This window comes from Schistocerca piceifrons, chromosome 1 (genome assembly GCF_021461385.2).
Source record: "Schistocerca piceifrons isolate TAMUIC-IGC-003096 chromosome 1, iqSchPice1.1, whole genome shotgun sequence".
NCBI lineage: Eukaryota > Metazoa > Arthropoda > Insecta > Orthoptera > Acrididae > Schistocerca > Schistocerca piceifrons.
Window position 1 is genome coordinate 341,920,498 of NC_060138.1, and position 18,277 is coordinate 341,938,774.

General features: G+C 39.7%; 1 protein-coding gene across 1 annotated transcript in view; it reads right to left on the bottom strand.

The window, feature by feature from the left end:
• LOC124803965 (twinfilin) overlaps positions 1 to 18,277 on the bottom strand; it is a 76,745-nt gene that overhangs the window by 40,861 nt on the left and 17,607 nt on the right. The window contains exon 4 of the mRNA XM_047264715.1: positions 601 to 763. Within this exon, the coding sequence (XP_047120671.1) occupies positions 601 to 763 (163 nt within the window). The remainder of the gene's footprint in view (positions 1 to 600; positions 764 to 18,277) is intronic.

Here is an 18,277-nt window from a genome sequence, read left to right on the forward strand (position 1 = left end):
TATGTAGTACACAAACTAATGCATAGACTAAGTTAATGAACATGTAACTGCATTTTTATCCCAATTCCAGGGCCTAAAATTATTCATTAAGAGCTGTACACATTTCTCTCCAGGAAATTGTAGCCACCGTGTGATCTTTGTATATGGCTGTAGGCTTATCCGACAGCACAGGCCTTCCCTTAATGCTCCTGTGTTGATATCAACATTCAATTTCCCAGAAAAGTACCATTCACACATTAAAGAATGCAAGTAGTAGTGCAGCTTGTTGCTCAACAACTGCTCACTATATCCAGCTTTCACCACATCGTTTGAAGACCGTTGCTGCCTCACAAAGGCCTCCAACACAACAGGAAGACAGCAGTTTTGCTGTACGATGGCTGGGCTCTTGCAATGGAGAAGCATGGTTACAGGTAGTTGTCAGACATGCATTTGCTGTGGTCTGTCAAGACATTCATTTGCTGTGTTCTGTCCACTTGGCACAGTGTGTGAAAACCCACATTTAATGTTGCGGATTATCAAAACCCCAGTGTTAGGAAGGTATGTCTTCTGTTTAGTTTTAAAGTCGAGTGATAAGTTAAGAAGCAAAATTACATGACTTACCAAAGTTGTACCATGAAGTTCTTCTTTTATCTGTCCACTACCGAATTCTTGTTTAAGTGTGGCTTTTGTTGATGCATAAAGCATCTTCTGGCGGATAGGAGAGTTGTCTGGTGACCAGCTAATAAGTAACCATTCATAGCCAGATGTATTTTTTGAGTCCAACCTATAAATAGAAAGTTTATAACATAAACCACTCCACTCCTCTTAACATTTCTATTAAACATTAACCTATTCCAAAAATTCTGCAGTGAAGTTCAGGAACACAAATAAACCCCTAAGCCACCAAGGCTTATAAAACATCATACACAACTACATTAATCACTGTAACAGATTTCAAACCAGACATACAACCTCTGACAATATCTTCATTAGTACTTACAGTACTTCCACTGCAAGTAGGTTCAACATGTATTTTCATTGTCATAAAACTAATATAACAATATGAGTCAGTCTTGTCTAATAAAGAATTGCTGTGCATGATATTCAAATTCTGACTACATTCAGAATTCAATGTTGAAATCTTACATCTTATCACCGACAAAAATTTGCACCAATCATTTCTGAAGCAATTTTTGTTGTTGTTATTTTCGTTTTCATGTTGAGAGATGATGATGACGATGATGATGATCATACATTCACACTGCTCTTGGATGTTTTCTAGTGTAATTTGCCCACAGAGCATTTCGTCCTCACCTTGGTCTTTTTTTACCTTATCCAGCAAAAATTGCCTTTGCATGTCTACCACCCATTTACCTGGCTACTTGTCCTGTCCACATATTTCATTTTCATTACATTGTAATTATATTCTTCACTCCAGTCTGTTCCTTCATTCACTTGTTTGTTCCCCCCCCCCCCCTCCCCCTTCTCACTCTCAACCTGCACCTCTCCGTTGTTGATGAGTTAACACCTAAGTTAGGGTCTCCTGAGTAGCAGAGAATGGTGTGAAATCCGCAAGTAATGTAAAATACCATTTTGTCTGTAGATATCAGAACAATTCTTTTGCATGTTTCCACTCATCAAAATGTCAAGCCACTGATTACAGATATTTTTTCTGTCAAGAGTTATAAAGTGACAAAAATCACAAAATCTAATATATTATTTTAGATTTCAATATTATGTTGCGTGTGTATTACATCACTTGAGAGAGCGAAGGCAATGGCAGAGGCATCTGGCAAGAACAACAGGAACACGGACCACGGATGCTGTTGGATGTCACTGTGAAGGAGGTCCTTATTGTTACAACTTTTGCAAAGAATAAAAGCACTGCTACTGTGTTCATTTAAGTGCCTGCGTGAGATTGTTCATGGGAATTAATCCTGAGACAGTACATCTAGCACAGCGTTGTTTTGTATTCTGGAGTTTTATGTTAAAACACAGTTAAGTACACGAAGGATGCGTGCTTTGAATTCCGGACGTTGACATGGATGTCTAATTTGTTAAACATTTTGCAAAGTAATAATGGGAAAGTTGAATACTTTTATAGATGTGAGAGTGGTGGAGCTGTATATGATTTGCTCCAGTTTACGATTGATTGGTTGATTCATTCATTCATTCACTGAGCGGGGTTTTGAGAAAGGGTCCACTAAAATGGGATCAGAGGAGTGAAACTATAAAACCAGGAAATTAAAACACACACAGTAGAAGGCATAAAGGGTAGACCAAATATAAAAACTGGAAAAACAGAGGGATAAAAGAGCAGTCTTTGCACGAGGGAGTGATCATGGTCATGGGCCCCAGACAGAGAAAACATGAAGAGAGGCCGCAACCATCCTGCCCCTGTTCCAGGAGTAGAGCAAAATTTTGTATCTGAAAATAAACACCACTTTCATGGAGGAAACCATCTGCAAATTGTCTGATACTATTAAAGGTAAGAGATCTGGAAGACTATACAAATACATAGTAAGATGAGCCAAAAGTGGACATTCCATCAATATATGGGATACCACACTATTGCAGTGGATAGTTAGCAGAAGAAAACAATGGGTGAGCATGGCATAACAAATGTGTAGATCGCATAAGACAGCGGGCTCCTTCCGAGAGGAGCAGAAGGAAGGAAGAGCACCAAACCGCCTTGATTGTACGGTGTTTATTATTGAGAGCAGTAGCACACCAGATGTCATTTAAGTTTTAGGCAAAAAGAGATTTGACATAGATTTGCATAGCTGCAGCTGCAATCATGAAAGGGAGTGGGGATCAGTATCTGCTTCTTTAGCCAAGTTCTAGTTTACGTTTTATTCCTTCAGAGTAGGGAGTGTAGGTTGGAGATGGCTAAAGAATTATAGGGCTTGATTTTTACTGACTCGGCACCAAGCCAACAAGTGCAATAATTTTGAAGAATAAAATAAACAGTTATATACCACCAACACATCTATTTACCTTTAATAATAGAACTCAGCATTGATGAGAGTTCTAATGATTTTGGTTCGTACGAAAATGCATTCTGCTTGCGTATTTCATAAAAGAAGTAATAACACACCCAAATGATTTATGTTAGTGGTATTTAATGATTATGATTAAACAACTGTATGTTTAATAATGGTGAAATTTAAGACCCTTAGGAAACTTCCATTTTAACCAGCTCCAATTATACTGAGTGTCCTGGAAGTATCAGATTTCACTTTTTTAAAATACAGGGTGGTTATAATTAAACTCCCCCCCTTGAACCATGCACCTCACCGTCAGTGGGGTGGCTTGCGTTTCTCAGCAGTTCAGATAGCCATACTGTAGGTGCAACCGCAATAGAGGGGTACCTGTTGGGAGGCCACGCATACATGGGTCCTGAAGAGGATCAACAGCCTTTTCAGTAGTTGCAGGGGTAACAGTCTGGATGATTTACTGATCTAGCTTTGCAACATTAACCAAAACTGCCTTGCTGCACTGTTCATGCAAACGACTGACGGCAAAAGGAAACTACAGTCATCCCGATGGCATGTAGCTCTATTGTATGATTAGGGCATCATCTTGGGTAAAATATTCCAGAGGTAAAATAGTCCACCCATTCGAATCTTTGGGTAGGGACTATCCGTTAAGGATATAGTAATGAGAAGAAACAAAACTTGTGTTCGGCAGGTCAGAGTGGAATGTTAGATCCTTTAATTGGGAAGGTAGATTAGAAAATTTAAAAAGGGAAATGGAAAGATATAGTGAGATTTCTACATCTATACTCTGCAAACTACCTTAAGGTGAATGGCACAGGGTACGTCCCATAGAACCAGTTATTAGGGTTTCTTCCTGTTTGATTCATGTATGGACTGTGGGAAGAATGAGTCTGAATACCTTTGTGCATGCAGTAATTACTCTAATCTTGCCCTTATGATTCCTATGTGATACCAGGATTGCCACAAGTTTTCCCAAGTGAAATTACCTGATATTTCCCCAATTTCCAGACAAGTTTTAGGATTTCTTCCTGACAAATTTTGAGATCTCAAGGGTAAGTTAAGACATAAGTTAAAACAAAAGAGACTTCTGTATTTCTAAATGTGTGAGCAAAAATCTTAAGTATTAACATAAACATCTTTTGTAATGAACTCTTTTTAGATGGAGAAAGCAAGCCAAATGGCATATATGTTTTATTAAGACCACTGATATTTTATTTAAATAAAGCATAACACATTTGATGACAAAAATACACATTTTGTTGGAATCGCAACACTGCTTTCAGAAATAACCTCAGAAAAAAGTAGGCCTCTTGAGAGAAATGTATAAGGTGGGGAAGAGTTGTGTAAACCAACACTATAGGTGACTGCCAATAAAATAATGGTTCTACTATGTTTGTTATTGTCAGTTATTGTCCACAGTGTTATATCTATTATTCTACAGGTATTGCATGATTTTTCTTTCAAGAAATACGTTACTACATACTGTACAAACTGCCAGAGACTGCCACAATTATTTTCTTCTTCTTATTGTCCATACCTTCTAATACATAAACTACTTTCGAAGTGCTAAAACGTACTAGAATAAATAAAATGTCTGTAAAATGTTGCACTGTACAATGTACTTGTGGTGAGCCAGTCACGATTCCTAAAATCCATCGCCCATGGCCTCTAGCCTGCCAAGGAGCACCACAATGCTGGGTCCGTGGATAAACCATGAAAATCCTCCGCATTACGCCACACACAGACAGACCCAGCCTGCAGGCAGATCGGTGAGATTAGATCCGACAGGCAGGACCTGCACATTAGGTGGAACCTACGGGCTTCAAATCGGCAAGCCCGATTCGTTAAAGAGATACCCACAGAAATGGCCTGTGGTTTCGTGTGAACAGCTATTCACGTGTCACAGACACCATATTGATGAAACGAGCCCACACTGATCGCCCATGCAACAGATACCTTTGACAAATACTCTGTGAACCAATACTAATGAGGTTACATAACAACTCACCATAAAGATGATCGCTGAGCCACAGACAGGCACATAGAAAACACAATCACACTCTCAAGACTAAAGTTTTGGCCATAGCCTTTGGCAGAAAATGAGAGTGCACACACAATCACTCAGTCACAACTCACGCACAGATGAGCATTGTCTTCGTCCGCTGCATCAACAAGCTCTGAGAATCAGATCCAAACAAACCACTCCTCAGCCCCCTCCATCTGCCTCTCATTGGCAGCTGCTAAGCTAGCAACAAGTAGTGGTGGCAGCACTGACCAAGCTGAGAGGAAGGTTGAGAAGGGGAGATGCAGTAAGAATAAGAGAGTAGGGAAGCGGCACACATACTCAGCTGTGCCCAACCAGTGACGAAGCATGACATCTCATTAAACAAACAATTTCATGCTACTGAGACAAAAAAGAGATTTTTCCAGCGTTTTTTCCCTAAATTTCCCTGTTACATTTGAAATTCCCTGATTTCTAGAATTTGTGGCAACCCTGGATACGTAGGGGGTTGTAGCATATCCCCTAAAGCAATCATTTAAAACCGCTTCTTGAAACTTTGTTAATAGACTTTCTTGGGATAGTTTATGTCTGTCTTAAAGTCTACCAGTTCAGTTTCTTAAATATTTCTGTGACACTCTTCCATGGATTAAACAAACCTGTGACCATTCGTCCTGCCCTTCTATGTATATGGACAATATCCTCTATTAGTCAAATCTGGTACGGGTCCCACACATTTGAGCAATATTCTAGAACCAATGGCACAAGCGATTTGTAAGCAATCTTTTTCCCAGTATTCTAGCAATAAACCTACTTTACCAATAACTTAACCTATGTGATCATTCCACTTCATTTCATATCCCTACACAGTGTTACACCCAGGTATTGGAGTTGAGCGATTCCAACAGTGACTCACTATTATTATAGTTACAGAATACTACTTGTTTTGTTTTGTGAAGTGCAAAAGTTTACACTTCTGGAAATTTATAGCAAGTTGCCAACTCTGCGCCATGAAATATTATCAAGATCTGACTGAATATTTATGCAGCTTCTTTCAGATAGTACTTCATTACAGACAACTGCATCGTCTATTAAAAGCCTGATTTTACTATTAATATTCTCTGCAAGGTCGTTTATACAATATGAACAGCAAGGGTCCCAACACACTTCCCTTGGGGCACACCTAAAGTTATCTCTACATCTGATGATGACTTTCCATCCAAAACAACATGCTGTGTCCTCCCAACCAAAAAGTCTTCAATCCAGTCACAAATTTCACTTGATACCCTATACAATCATATTTATGGCACTAAGTGTAGGTGTGGTACTGAGTCACTTGCTTTTCAGAACTCAAGAAACACTGAATCTAGCTGGTTGCCTTGATCCTAAGCTTTCAGTATGTCATGTAGGAAAAGAGCGAGCTGGATTTCACATGATTGATGTTTCCGAAATCCATGCTCGCCTTAGCTGAGGTGATCATTCTGTACAAGATACCTCACTATGTTTGACCTCAGAACATGTTCTAAGATTCTACAACAAATCAATGTCAAGGATATTGGATGGTAGTTTTGTGGATCCCTTCTACTACCACTCTTGAAGAGGGAGTGACTTGTGCTTTTCTCCAAGAACTGGGCACTGTTTTTTGTTCAAGGGATCTACAATAGATTATAGTTAGACAAGGGGCTAACTCAGCCAAAATTCAGTATAGAATCTGACAGGTATTCCATTGGGGCTTGGAGCTTTGTTCGATTTTAACAATTTTTCTGTTGTTTCTAAACACCACTGCCACTAATACTATTTTCTTCATCTTTCCAGTGGTACAAGGATTAAATTGGTGCAGTTCTCCTGGGCTTTCCTTTGTAAAGGAACATTTCAGTTTTTGCTTTGCTATCATCAGTTTCAGTTCCGGTCTCATTCACTAGGGACTGCACACTAACTTTGTTGTCACTAACAGCTTTTATACACAACCAGAATGTCTTTGGAGTTTGTGAAATGACATTTGACAATAGTCTGCTATGGTAGTCGCTGAGGGCATCATAGACTGCCCTCTTCACAGCCAAATCCATTTCATTCAGCATCTCTCTATCTATAGCCCCACACTTTGTTTTACAGTAATCCCTGTTTATTTACAGTGACTGTAACCAAGGAGGTTCCTTGCCACTATGAACTGTTTTACTATGTAAATATATATCCAGTGTGTGGTCTACTACTCTTTTAAGCCTGGGCCAGAGTTCCTCTACTACTCCTGACCCATGCTGAAAGTTTCAAGTTCCCCACCGAAATATAACACTACTGATTTTTTTAAATCTAGTTTACTGGACATGTATATCTTTCTGCTTGTTTTAGTTGTCCTTTGTATTTTGGTAATCACTGTTGCCACGATCGCATCATGATCACTGATAGACGTTTCGATGTGGATAGCCTCATAGACATCAGGTCTATTTGTTGCCATTAGATCCAATATTATTTCCATCATAAGTGGAGTTACAAATTATTTGTTCTAGTTAGTTTTCAGAGAACGCATTTATCACACCCACCACTAACAAAATTGTAATATTCTCAATTAACTGTTGGATAATTAAAGTCTCCATTGATGATAAGAGTATGATTGGGGAACTTACGTGTAAGTGAACTGTTTACTCTAAAGTTTTTGGTTACATCAGGAAATGAGTCTGGTGGGCAATAGAAGGCTCCAATCATCATTTTATGCTCAGCCCCTGATACTGAGTGATGCCTAAACAGTCTCACATGCAGCTTCAATCTATATCTCAGTGGATTTGAGTTTCTTGACTACTGCAACAAATACACCACATCCACATCCTATTTGCCTATCCTTTTGATATTCCCTTAAATTTTCCCCAAAAATCTCACTTCTGTCAATTTTAGGTTTCAACCAGCTTTCTGTACCTAGTATTAGTGGGCTTCACTGGTATCATGAGTGCTTCAAATTCTGGCACATTGTAGCGAATGTTTCGGCAATTTATAATTAAGATTTTAAAACTCTCGCCTGTGGGAGGCATTTCTTTCGATCTTACGCTGATGCTTTTGGATTTACTACAGCTACTGTTATCTTGATTGAATGGGGAGCTGCCTAATCTAAAAAACCTTGTGAGCAACCTACACACCTTCAGCTACCTGAGTAGCAGCCTCTTATGTGTAGTGCACACCTGACCTATTTAGGGGGACCCTATAGCTCTCAACCCTATGGTGCAGGTCTGGAAGAGACAGCCTATGTCACAGAAACTTCGAAGTATCTGGTTCAGTCCTTGAGACAATGCTCCAAATTGTTAGCTTCATTGGCTCTCCATGCACAAGACTGGTCTTCTGCACCTTCTCTGCCAGATGCTGGAATATCCAAGAATGACCTTGGAGCCTGGATGATGAGCACCATTTGTTCCAACATGTGCCACAATTTGCTGTTGGTTGCACCCAGTTCCCAATGGCTGCCAGAACAGCCTCTTCAACATGTCGAATGAGGCCCCCAGACAGACACACACACACACACACACACACACACACACACACACACACACACACACACAGAGACAGAGAGAGAGAGAGAGAGAGAGAGAGAGAGAGAGTGTGTCCTTTCCTGTCCCTTGCTGACATTCCCCTAAGGGACACCATCATTTGCCGTATGTTTGAACTGCCAATGATTAATAGACCCCTACCCTTTTGTGTTTGTCTCTTCCTGACACAGCAGGTCTCCCCGAAACTGGTGAAGTAAGTCCCACTGGCTGTTTCAGTTTCAGTGAAGGACAGCATCTCAAACTTGTAGGTTAAGGGGATCAGTACGCTACCCTGAGTCCTCCCTGGTCCCCATCCACCATGTACAGGACACCTACGTCGACCATTGACATGCCACTCGCAGTCAAGTGGACAGCTAATGACAGATTGTGTACTTTCTGCAGAGGATAGTATAGGAGAGGATAGTACTTGAGGTACCTCTGATAGAATTATCACAGGTACACGACTCTTGGAAGCTCTTCCAACACCCCTATTCACAGAATTCAGGGCAATTTACAGCTGCTTATGACAGTCAACCAACTCATTCCACGTTTGAGAACAGCATTCATAGTGGGGCTGCATTTTGACTTTAAATTAAACCTGCCAATTATCTTTTAATCTGTTGAGATAGAAAGCTGCTGATTCGCTATAAGAATTGAATTGGATATAAAAAACAAAATTTTTATTAAGGCAACACAAAAACCTGTGTTAAAAATTACTAGTTTTCTAAAACGTTTTGATGTTCATTGTAGTTGTTAGCAAACTCGAAAACAGAGTCAATTTACGATAAATGCAAATAATATCTAGGGCTACTCCCCTTTAAGGAAAAAATTAGATACAACAACAGGTTAGCTACAAATTCTAGTACAGTAAATAAATCACAAATGCTGATTGTTACAAATTGCTCATACATTATGTAAAGGTCAATGGAGGCTTCCAAAAATTCTCAAAAATGTATGTTCATTTGCTTCGATATACAATGAAATTCAGGGGTGACATATACTTTGGCTTAACTGTGAACCACAAACGCTGATTTGCTATGAATTAAATTACATATCCAAAACACAAGAACCACTAACTTACGAAAATATAATTTTGTAAGCATTCGAAAATTCTGAAACTAATCTATTTCTCATGTATTTGTACAACAAAATTAGAGAAAGATTGTTTTAAATGAGGATAGGCCTACTGTCCTCAAAAAATTTAAAAGAGCACAATTTAGTTTAAGCGTACAATTGACGATAACAGTGCTAGTTTATCACGGCACTCGCGAATGTTCGGAATATCACAATACAAAAGAGTACAGATACAATCAAAGAAAGATTACACAGAAGAAGCGACACGAACAGTAAAATATGTGAATCCAGAACTTTAAATCGTCAAACTGTCTTGTACATGCAGTCTCACACAAGGGAAAATTCCCAAGTTGGCTATATACACACACACGTGCGCGTATTGCACAGATTTTTCACTTAGCTGATTCCGTGCACACTTCTACAATGGTGTGCCAAAGAAGAACACTGCACTGGAGCACTGGAGTGTAAGTTTATCTCTATCAAAACTGCTAAAATGTGTAGCACCAACAAACCATGTCTTCTACCTGTTGCAGCAAACAACACGATGTGAACAGATACAGAGGGAATTAGTGAATTTCGGTGACAGGAGGCACAGGACTTCTGGTCAGGTATATACAGAGATAGAAATACAAAAATCAAATAGAGGTAATAAAGGAGTACGTTTAATAATGAAGAAGAAAATAGGAATGTGAGCAAGCTACTACGAACAGCACAGCGAACACATATTTGTAGCCAAGACAGGCACAAAGCCAACACCTACCAACTACCGCAACCTCATATGCCAACTAGCTCTGCAGATAACGAGATTGAAGAATGATGGGATAAAAGAAATTATTCAGATAATTAAGGGAGATGAAAATTTAATTATGACTGAGGAATGGAATACGATACAAGGAAAGTAGGGAAACGAAGAGAAGGAGAAATGGTAGATGAATATGAACTGGGCAAAAGGAATGAAAGAGGAAGCCACCTGATAGAAATCTGCACACAGCATTATTAAATCATCGCTAACACTTGGCTTAAGAAGCATAAAAGAAGGTTGTATACATGAAAAAGACCTGGAGACATCAGAAGATATCAGATGGATTATTTAATGTTAAGACAGAGATTTTGAAGCTAGATTTCTAATTGCACCATATTTCCAGGGGCCAATATGGACCCTGACCACAATTTATTGGTTATGAATGGTAGATTGAAACTGAAGAAACTGCAAAAAGGTAGAAAATTAAGCAGATGAGATCTGGGTAAGTTGAAAAGAACCAAAGGTTCTTGGGAGTTTCAAAGGAGGCTCTAGGCAACCACTGACAATAACAGGGGAAAGGAAGACAGTGGAAGATGAATGGATAGCCTTTACAGATGAAACAGTGAAGGCAACAGAGGATCAAACAGGTAAAAAGACAAGGCCTAACAGAGATATTCAGACGATACAGGAGATACAGAATTTGACTGATGAAAGGAGAAAATATAAAAATGCAGCAAAGAAAGCAGACAAAATGGAATGCAAATGTCTAAAAAGTGAGATTTATAGGAAGTGCAAAATAGCTAAACAGGAGTGGCTAGACGGCAAATTTAAGGATTTAGAAGTGTATTTCACTAGGGGATGGATAGATGCTGCCTACAGGAAAATGAAAGAAGCTTTAGGAGAAAAGAAAAGCAGCTTTAAGAATATCAAGAGCTCAGATAGAAAACCGGTCCTTAGCAAAGAAGGGAAAGCCAAAAGTTGGAAGTAGTATATAGAGGGTCTACACAAGGGACATGAAGATGCAGATGAAGATGAGATGGGAGATATGTTACTTTAAGAAGAATTTTACAGAGCACTGAAAGACGCAATTCAAAACAAAGCCCCGGGAGTAGACAACATTCCGTCAGAGCTACCGACAGCTTTGGGAAAGCTAGCAACAACAAAACTCTTCCGTCTGGTGTGCAAGATGTATGAGACAGGCAAAATACCCTCAGACTTCAAGAAGAATATAATAATTCCAGTTCCAAAGAAAGCAGTTGCTAACAGCTGTGAAAATTATCAAACTATCAGTTAACTTATTCACAGTTGCAGGATACTTACCTGAATTCTTTACAGAAGAACAGAAAAAGATTAGTTTGGGGTTCAGAAAAACAGGAGCATGCGAGGCAATACTGACCGTATGACTTATTTCAGAAGATAAGTATAGGAAAGGCAAACCTACATTTATAGCATTTGTAGACTTGGAGAGAGCTTTTGACAATGTTGACTGGAATACTCTCTTTGAAATTCTGAAGGTAGCAGGAATAAAATACATGGAACAAAAGGCTATTTACAACTTACACAGCCATCAGACAGCAGTCATATGAGTTGAAGGGCATGAAAGGGAAGATGTGCTTGAGAAGGGAGTGAAACAGGGTTGTAGCCTATCCCCAATGATATTCGATCTGTACATTGAGTAAGCACCTAAAGGAAACTAAAGAAAAAATTGGAACAGAAATTAAAGTCCAGGAAGAAAAAATAAAAACTTTTAGGTTTGCCGATGACATTGTAATTCTGTCAGACACAGCAAAGGGCTTGGCAGAAATGAAATGGACAGTGTCTTGAATGGACCATATAAGACGAACATCAACCAAAGCAATACAGGAGTAATGGAGTGTAGTAAAATTAAATCAGGAGTTTGTATGGAAATTAGATTAGGTAATGAGATACTTTAAGTAGTAGATGAATTTTGCTAATTGGGCAGCAAAATAACTAATGATGGCCAAAGTAGAGAGGATATAAAATGTAGACTGGTAATTGCAGGTAAAGCTTTCCTGAAGCAGATGAATTTGTTAACATCAAATATAGACTTAAGTGTTAGGAATTCTTTTCTTGTGGAGTACTTGTCCAGACTGCAGACATGTATTGAGCTGAAACATGGACGATAAATAGTTAAGACAAGAAGAGAATAGAAGCTTTTGAATTGTGGTGCTATAGCAGAATGCTGGAGATTAGATGGGTGTATCACGTAATTACTGAAGAAGTACTGAACAGAATTGGGGAGAAAAGAAATTTGTGGCACACTGCAACTAAAAGAAGGAATCGGTTGACAGGATGCACTCTGAGATATCAAGAGATTGATTGTTTGAGGAGGGTTAAGGGACTAAACGGCAAGGTCTTCAGACCCGTGATTCCAAAGTTACTTGTGGAAGAGAGAGGGCCCACTTAAGTCAGAGGAGTCAAACTATAAAACAAGGAAGTTAAAAAACACACAGTAGAAGGCATAAAAGGTTAGACCAAATCTAAAAACTGAAAAAACAGAGGTATATATAAAAGAGTGGTGTTTGCATGGGGGATCGATCATGGGTACCAGACCGAGAAAACATGAAGAGAGGCCCCAACCACAATCACCCTGCCCCTGCTCCAGAAGTAAAGCAAAACCTTATACCTGAAAATAAAAACTTTCAAGGAGGAAACTGAGGACCAGTTCAACCATCCGTGAATCATCTGCTAATATTAAAGATAACTTGGAAGAATACACAAATAAATAGTACAAAGAGCCAAAAGAAGGGGACCTTCCACCAACATATGGGATACTGCCAGTCTGGTTCCACAACCACATTGTAGGTGTGGCTCGCTAGGCAAGGGAAAACAATGGGTGAGCCTAGCATGACCATTGCGTTGACGGCATGACAGTGGAGTGGAAGGAAGACTGCCAAACCACAGTAGTCTCCTTGATTATGCAAGAGTTTATTACTGAGGGCAGTAGTGCACCAAATGTCATTCCACTTTTGCGCAAAAAAAGATGTGACGTACATTGGCATAGCTGCAGCTGGAATCATGAAAGGAAACAGGGAGTAAGTATTTGCTTCCCTAGATAAACTGTCTGCCAGTTCATTCCCTGAGATACCCATATGACTTGGGACCCAGAGAAAGACAACTGGGCAGGTGGCATGGCCAAGGGCAGAGAGGTGGTCATGTATAGCAGAGACCAAAGGGTGGTAAAAGTAGGATTGGTGAATAGCCTGCAGACTGCTCATTGAGTCAGTACATATGAAACACTGTGGAGGGAGGCCTGAGTAACAAAATGGAGGGCCTGTTAATGGCTAGCAGCTCTCCTGTGAACACACTAAATGATCCCGGCAATAAATGGTGTTCTACGCCAGTAGGAGATGTCAAAGCATGTCCTAACTTATCCATTGTCTTAGAACCATCAGTGCAGAAGATGGTAGCACCCTAGAACTCTGCAAGGACTGAACATACAAGACACCAGAAGACCATAAGGGTCACAGAGACCTTAGGACCCTGGAACAGATCAGTCCTAATCCGTAGTATAGGCACCATCAATGGGAGGGGGGAGGAAATACACGGGGCACATTCCAGGGAGTGGGGATGGAGATCCCAACAGAGGGAAGTAAGACGCATTCCAAGCGGCAACCCTCCTGTGGGCTGTCAGGAGAGAGACATCCCCGTTTGCACAGAGGGCAGGGTACATGGGATGGTCAGGGAATTGGCGAATGGCAATTGCATAAGAAACCAAGAGTTGGCTCTGGTGCATCTGTAGAGGGTGAATCCTTGCTTCTGCAAGGAGACTTGACGGGATTAGTGTGAAAGGCACCAACAGCCAGATGCACCCCACAATGGTGAACAGGGTCCAGTGTTTTCAGAGTGGAAGGAGCCACTGACCATAAATCTTACCACCATAACATAGTCTGGACAAGATCAAAGCACAGTAAAGATGGAGAAGAGTAGCACAGTTTGTACCCCATGATGTATGGGCCAGGACGTGGAGAGCATTATGCTTCCGCAGGCACGTAGTCTTCAGGTGGCGAATATGGGGCACCCATGTCAGCTTTTTATCAAAAATAAGGTCCAAGAAGACATGAAGGGGTCATCAATTTAGAACTGAAGGGAAACATGGGGGTAAAAATTGTAAATGGAGACCAAGAGATGAATACAGTAACCAGATTCAGAAGGCTGTAGGTTGCCATAGTTATTCAGAGATGATGAAGCTTGCAGCTGTATCAAGTCAGTCTTCAGACTGAAGACCATAACAACAACAGCAGCAGCAGCAGCAGCAGCAGCAGCAACAACAACTACAACAACAACAATAATAATAATTAAACTTCCGCTACTTGATAGGGGCCCCTTGAAAAAATGAGTGATTAAAGGACAATGAAACTTTGTGGAAAAATTTGTAAAGACATGGGGAAGAGAAATAACAAATTAGGTTATTTTGGTGGCCACATAGTTTGGAACAATTGAGTTTTCTCCAGATGTATTACTGAGTAACCTCACAAGCAATGTGAGGTGGTGTTCCTTCATGCATCAAAACAATTGAGTCCAAAATACCTCTCTCCCATGGAACAGGTATCACATGTTGGCAAAACAGATCACAGTAATGTATGCCTGGCGGCCTAGTGAAAAAAACGTGTGCCTGGTAACTGAGGTCTTGGGATCAAATCTGGGTCAGACCACAGATTTTTTCACCCTTCATTTTAACCGAACCTTCACCTCTGAATGCTGTGAGGAGTTGCCATAAACAACACTTCATTTTAAGTCCACATTAAACAGTAAGCTCCCTTTCCTCTACCAGATAACTGCAGTAGGTTAGGGATACACAAGTCACCAAACTGGCATTCAAAATATAAGACTCTCACAATGCCACTGAGCCATACAATATTATCACCACCACCACCACCACCACCACCACCACCACCACCATCTATAGAAATAATGAAGTTTGTGCAGAACACTCTGAGTGAGAGTCACACTTGCACTTGTCTGGATTTTAACACAATCCACAATATAAATACAAGATTGGCAAATATTTTAAATCTGCAGCCGGCCACTTGCACGTTGTTTCCCTTCAATAATGACTTGATTTTGCACTGTGAAACAACTTGGAATGTGCTCTGTATCACTGCATTGCCCAGCATAAAATTCTCCTCCAACATGCCCATAGTTCTGGCATTATCCTAAACGTTATAGGTGGGTTGTTAAAGAAGTTTTTATTCAAACTTATGAATAATTTTACGTACTTGGCCCAGGGGATGAAAGACTGCTGTACTCACTGAGATGAGGACAGACACCTGTTGGGATGTTTGGAAGACATTCTGAACCAGACAGGAGTTTGGATAATTCCTCTGCTAATAGCCTTAACGGACTCCCACAAAGCCTGGGCATAGTATGGAATTTCGAAAAGTTTTCACTGAATGAAGTATCTAGTGGATTTCTTGTGCAGTTCCAACAACAAGGGGACCCAGAAGTTAATGATTACATAAAAGAGATGGAGGTGGAAGAAACTAACCTGCCAATGTTTATTAAAGTAAAAATAGACAATACTGTTTCCAGAATTTTTGATTCTGGAGCAAATTTCTTTGAACTGTTGCACTGCGTAGTTTCCTTTGTTACGAAGTTGCAAAGAGTCAGTAGGAGGAACACTTTATTTGCCAGTAATGGTGCAATTACAGTGTACATTACAGACGCATAGATCACAGTACAGACATGCTTTTGTGAAATCTTGCTGTTATGTAAGCAGCAGTGGATTGTTAGATTTGGTGACATCCAATCTAATCCCCCGGTGATCCCATTAGGTGATTTAAATATGAAATGAATATTTATTGAAGATCAAAGAGTGCAGAATAAATAAAGAAAGCATAGATTCAATATGCAAAAATGAGTAAATTGTATCCATATGCATACTCCTAAGAAGAAATTGTGTTATTTAAATTTTTTCATTGAATGTGCATTGGTCTCTACCTGAGCAAATTAATAATATCATATACATGTTTTTGGTAGCCTACATGCTCATGCCGGACAGGTGCTTGATGACCAATATTCACTAATGTTTATAGTACTGTTTTTTTTTTTTTTTTTTTGTCACACTGACATGCTCATTAGTAGTTTATGTTACAAATGACAGGGCACACTTTTAAAGAGTATAGTCTTGTCCCTCTCTCCTCATCTTTTTTGTACGGATATGATCACTTTTTGCATTGGGAAAAAACACATATCTATGGACTATACATGTGATTTAGTATGTTTTTACGTGTCCCTTGAAGCGTAACACATTATTTTAGGGATAATGATGGGTTACACTCTCAATCCATCTAAACAATGAAAGACGAGAGGACATTTAATGAATACTTTTGTTAGTAGTTAAGTTTCAGACAGCATTTCTTGGAGAAATCGTTTATTATTACATGTAGGTAAGGCAAGGTGTACGGCTGCAGCGTATCTGCAAGACTGAACAACAGGTTTAGTGGGTTCGCCTGTTTTCAGCCACTTGTTCTTCGACTTTGTGGTTTGGAAGTGTGTTGAAACCATGTAAGAACAGTCCTCATAATAATAATAATAATAATAATAATAATAATAATAGTGATTTTGTAGAAGAAAAACAAAAAAGGTTTTAAAACTTGTCATTCAGTCTTATGTTCTCATTCAGTTTGCTTCTCAAAGTGTAATCTCATTGCGCACAGTATTTGTGTCCAAATAATTCTGATACGATTGTAATATACAGGGTTATTACAAATGATTGAAGCGATTTCACAGCTCTACAATAACTTTATTATTTGAGATATTTTCACAATGCTTTGCACACACATACAAAAACTCAAAAAGTTTTTTTAGGCATTCACAAATGTTCGATATGTGCCCCTTTAGTGATTCGGCAGACATCAAGCCGATAATCAAGTTCCTCCCACACTCGGTGCAGCATGTCCCCATGAATGAGTTCGAAACCATCATTGATGCGAGCTCGCAGTTCTGGCACATTTCTTGGTAGAGGAGGTTTAAACGCTGAATCTTTCACATAACCCCACAGACAGAAATCGCATGGGGTTAAGTCGGGAGAGCGTGGAGGCCATGACACGAATTGCTGATCATGATCTCCACCACGACCGATCCATCGGTTTTCCAATCTCCTGTTTAAGAAATGTGGAACACCTTTGTGGAAGTGCGGTGAAGCACCATCCTGTTGAAAGATGAAGTCGGTGCTGTCGGTCTCCAGTTGTGGCACGAGCCAATTTTCCAGCATGGAAAACTCTCCACCTAGGCATCGTCTTTAGCAACATTACTAAATAAAATTTTCTCTGTTTTCAAAGCCATCCCAATTGAGTTGTAATTCCCAAGCTTTCAACAGTTATTATAGTCACCATATACAGGAGTTCAAACTGACTGACTCCAGCAAATTGTAAGGTAACCTTTAAAGCACAAAGCACTCTAGTCCACCTCACCAGAGACTGGCCAAATATGTATACTTGCAAAGATTCAGTCCTCCAAGGAGCCATGTGATACTGTACAAATAAGGAACCGCCACCACCTCTGAGACAGCCATTTCTCTAACTACTGAGCATCATTCTTTTCTTTTTGCTTGGTGTCCAAAGCCTGCTCCTATGTCCTAACATGTGCACTCTGAACTCTATGGAAACAACTGTGCTGTAATGTAATTTTAATTCTCCTTTATAATTAAATTTCAACATGTCAAGATTCAATTACAGCACGCTAATTTGAGCAGAGATCAGAGATATACACTTTGTACCAGCTCCTCAAGCTCTTTGATTTTACAAGGCTCTTTGGTAGGTTGAATCTGCCATGGGCTATTTAACACACCTTTCTGCACCTGTATAAATTGACTCATCTTTGGAAGATTCCGGGCTTTGTTGCTTCATGCATAGAAGGGCACTTTGCCATTGCCAGCAGCAGTTTTTGATATTTGAATCATTAGTGCTAGAAAGTTTAAAGGATACTACAAAAATAGTTGTTTTGTTTATTA